A 3,525-nucleotide genomic window follows, 5' to 3' on the forward strand; every position below is an offset into this window, starting at 1 on the left:
GGGGGGCTCTTACCTGCGCACAGCTGGGCGGGCCGGACGGTGACGTTGCGGCTGCTGACGGGGTTTCGTGCCCAGCACGTCAGCGGCACCGGCTCCTGCGGGGCTGACTCCTCCACCAGCAGCGTGGGCCCCTCTCCCCGGGGCTGCTCCCCCACGCTCCAGCCGTAGGACACGTTCCCCAGCCCGGGGGAATGGGCCCCGGCCCCGGGCAGGGCGCAGCGCAGGCCGTAGCGGCAACCACCGGCCGAGCAGTTCTGGGCCTCGCAGCTCACCCTGGGCTCTGCCAGCTCGCCTGGGGGCAGGGCAGGGGCTGTCAGCAAACGCTTGGGACATCGGGAAACAACCCCAAAGGCAAGGCTAAATGGCACCTACTGTACACGTGGAGGGTGAAGGTGGATTTTGCCTGCAGATTCTGTGCTGAGTAGATCCCAGCATCCTCCAACCTGAGCTGGGAGATGGTGAGGGCCCTGCCCTGCTCCGAGATGATGCAGCGTGTCTTGTATATTTTGTCTGAAAACAGGGCTACAGGAGGTTCACCAAATTCCACGCTCACTATGGGTGCATTTCCAAAGTTCCAGAAGGCTGTACCTCCAGCCAGGTCGTGGATGTAGAAGGTGACGGACCCACCCACGGCTCCAATCACCTCTGTCTCAGAGTCATCTCCAACTGTGGAGAGAAGATGGGCTGAAGATGCTGTGCCCGGGGGAAGGGGCACAGCAGGGGTGGGGGGATGCTTGAGGAGAAGGCAAAAGAGCTCAGGGAAGGGTCTTGGGCCGATAGAGGAGCTTCACCCCCACCACCGTCGCACAGCGTGAGGCCAAACCGAGCCCCTCAACACCCACATGCAAAGGGTGTGCAGGAGGTCAAAGCCCGGGGCTGGAAAGTACAAGAGGGAGTTTGCAATGGCTTGGAAAGGTCAGGCAGATTCATTTCGACCACCACAGGCTGAGCTCACCAACACAAGCAGGCGAGGAGCCACACGTCAGCCAGCTGAGCAGCTGCTCCTCCCTTTCCCTTGGAAGAGAAGCCTGGAATCATGGAATGGGTTGGGTTGGAAGGGACCTTGAAGACCGTCTTGTTCCACCCTCCTGCCATGGGCAGGGACGTCTTTCACTAAACCAGGTTGCTCCAAGCCCTGTCCAACCTGGCCTTGGACACTCCCAGGGATCCAGATGCTCTTCTCCAGCCTGACCATTCCCAGCTGTCCCAGCCCGTCTCCACGTGGGAGATGCTCCAGCCCCAACTTCATGGTCCCCTCTGTACTTTCTCCAACAGTTCCACATCCTATGTCTCAGAGCTGGACACTGTTCCAGGTGGGATCTCACCAGGGCAGAGCAGAGGAGGAGAATCCTCTCCCATGACCTGCTGGCCACAGTGCAGCCCAGGATAAGGTCCCTCTGGATCCATCCCTTCCCTGCAGCCTCCGACCACACCACCCACCATGGAGGGTGAACTCAAGGAGCAAGTAATTTCCTTCATGATTTTGCCTGTTTCCCACCTAAAAACTCAGCACTTCCCAGTCTGGGCTGGGAATGGAAAGGGGAACTGAGCCTGGCTCAGCTGTCCCACCAGACCCCGAGGTTGTCACGTCCCTCCCTACCGGGGCTCAGCAGTTCTGGTTCCCTCAGCCTGACCCTTTGGGACATGGACAACCAACCCTGGGGAAGGAAAAGGCTGGTGGGGATGATAAATCCGCAGGAAATCTGTGGGCCAGCTGATAATAAAGACGCCGGAGGCTGCGGGAAGGGGCCGGGGCACCGTTTGCCCTCGGCCGAAGAGAAGTAGAAGCACCACAAAATAATTTTTATTGGGGAGCACCAAAAAAGGCAACGTGTAGGGGAGCAGAACCTGAAGGCAGAGCAGGGTGGACTGTGCACATCTGGCAGCAGCTGGGTGGAGGCTGGGCCGGAGCTGAGAGCTGACACGAGCCAGAACCCGAGGCACTTTTCCCCCCCCTTGGTTTGCCCGGCGCCAACGCTGGCACAAACTCCATCCTTGTTCCCTCACATCCCCACTCTCCTGGGCATCCCCCTGGGCTCCTTCCCTCCTGCTTCCAAGGCAAAAAGAGCATCCCTGCACTTACTTGCCCGGTGGAGGAGGACGAGGGAGGCGAGCAAGAGGAACCTAAAGGCGTCCATGGCGGAGCGCTGGCTGCACCCACCATCTGCAGCGGGTCGTGACGGCGACTGGAAAGAGAGGGAGCTTGTGAGCACCCACAGGGTTTTCAGCGGCTGCAGATGGGTGGAGAGAGCTGTCATCAGCCCCGTGACTCTGTCAGGTTTCTGTGATACCCGGATGGGGGAAATGTCCTCCATAATGGAAAGATTTGGCTCATAAATTCCCGTTTTCAGGCAAAAACGAGGGTGGAAGATGGGAGAAAGAGTATCATCATGGCACTGTGTTTGTGATGAGTGTCCCAGACCTTTTGGGATGACCAGTTCGAAGAGGGGACACAGCACAGGATGGACATGGAGCTGATGGAACCACTCCAGATGATGAGAGGGATGGAGCAGCTCTCCGACGAGAAAAGGCTGGGAGAGTTGGGATTGTTCATCTGGGATGATTCAATTGTGGCCTTCCAGGACCTGAAGGAGCTACAAGAAACAGGGGGAGATGGCCTGGAGTGACAGGACAAGGGGGGAATGGCTTCCTAGTGCTAAGAGGTTTAGGTGGGATATTGGGAAGGAATTCTCCCCTGTGAGGGTGGGCAGGCCCTGGCACAGGTTGCCCAAAAAAGCCGTGGCTGCCCCATCCCTGGAAGTGTCCAAGGCCAGGTTGCAGCAACCTGGGCTAGTGGGAGGTGTCCCTGCCCACGGCAGGGGGGTGGAACGAGGTGAATTTTATATCCCTTCTGAATCAAACCATTCCATGATTCAATTATTCCTCCAGGCTGGGGGAGCAGAGGGGAGCTGAGTTTAATTCAGTGGAATTCATCCACGATGCCAGTCCCTGGGAGGTGCCATCAGGCCCCATATCCTCACTGGGGGACAGGACCCAGGGCTATTTTAATGCCTGACCTCTCCAGTGCACTTCTCCCTTGCTCGGATTTCGATAATCACGTGACATCCCAGAATAACAAGAATTAGGGAAGCGCTGCTTTCCCTTCCAGTTCTCAGTCAGCTCTCCTGTCTGGGGGGGTTGGAGGGGACTAGAGCAGCTCCCCCATGGGACAGGCTGAGAGAGTTCAACCTGGAGAAGGGACGCTGTGGCTGCTCCTGGATCCCTGGAAGTGTCCAAGGCCAGGTTGGACGGGGCTTGGAACAACCAGGGACAATGGGTTGTCCCATCTCTTCAGGCTGGTGCCCACAGAGGATTTGGGACACTTGTCACGCACAGCCACAACGATGCCCTTTCTCCCAGCTTGTCTTTGCCTGGAACTGGGAGTTTTCCAGCTCAGGTTTCCTTTGTGGGGGTGGGATTGTCCCCCCCACGGTGTTGCTTTCCGAGTGTCGCCACCCGAGGCCGCGGTGACGGTGACAGCAGGAGGAAGCTCAGGGTTCCCTCCGCCCCTCCAGCCACCAGTGA

At 58.5% G+C, this 3,525-nt stretch overlaps 1 protein-coding gene across 1 annotated transcript in view; it reads right to left on the reverse strand.

Annotated features, from left to right (window-relative positions):
* The window catches only part of SLAMF7 (SLAM family member 7), a 5,125-nt gene extending 2,987 nt beyond the window's left edge, over window positions 1-2,138 (reverse strand). The window contains exons 1-3 of the mRNA XM_027910162.1: window positions 2,084-2,138; window positions 373-666; window positions 18-292 (exon numbers count right to left, since the gene is read on the reverse strand). Coding sequence (XP_027765963.1) covers window positions 18-292; window positions 373-666; window positions 2,084-2,138 — 624 coding nt within the window. The remainder of the gene's footprint in view (window positions 1-17; window positions 293-372; window positions 667-2,083) is intronic.
* Between the last annotated feature and the right edge of the window lie 1,387 nt (window positions 2,139-3,525).

Source organism: Empidonax traillii, unplaced genomic scaffold, assembly GCF_003031625.1.
Source record: "Empidonax traillii isolate 1590-97213 ecotype Southwest subspecies unplaced genomic scaffold, ASM303162v1 scaffold2817:size35659, whole genome shotgun sequence".
Lineage (NCBI taxonomy): Eukaryota > Metazoa > Chordata > Aves > Passeriformes > Tyrannidae > Empidonax > Empidonax traillii.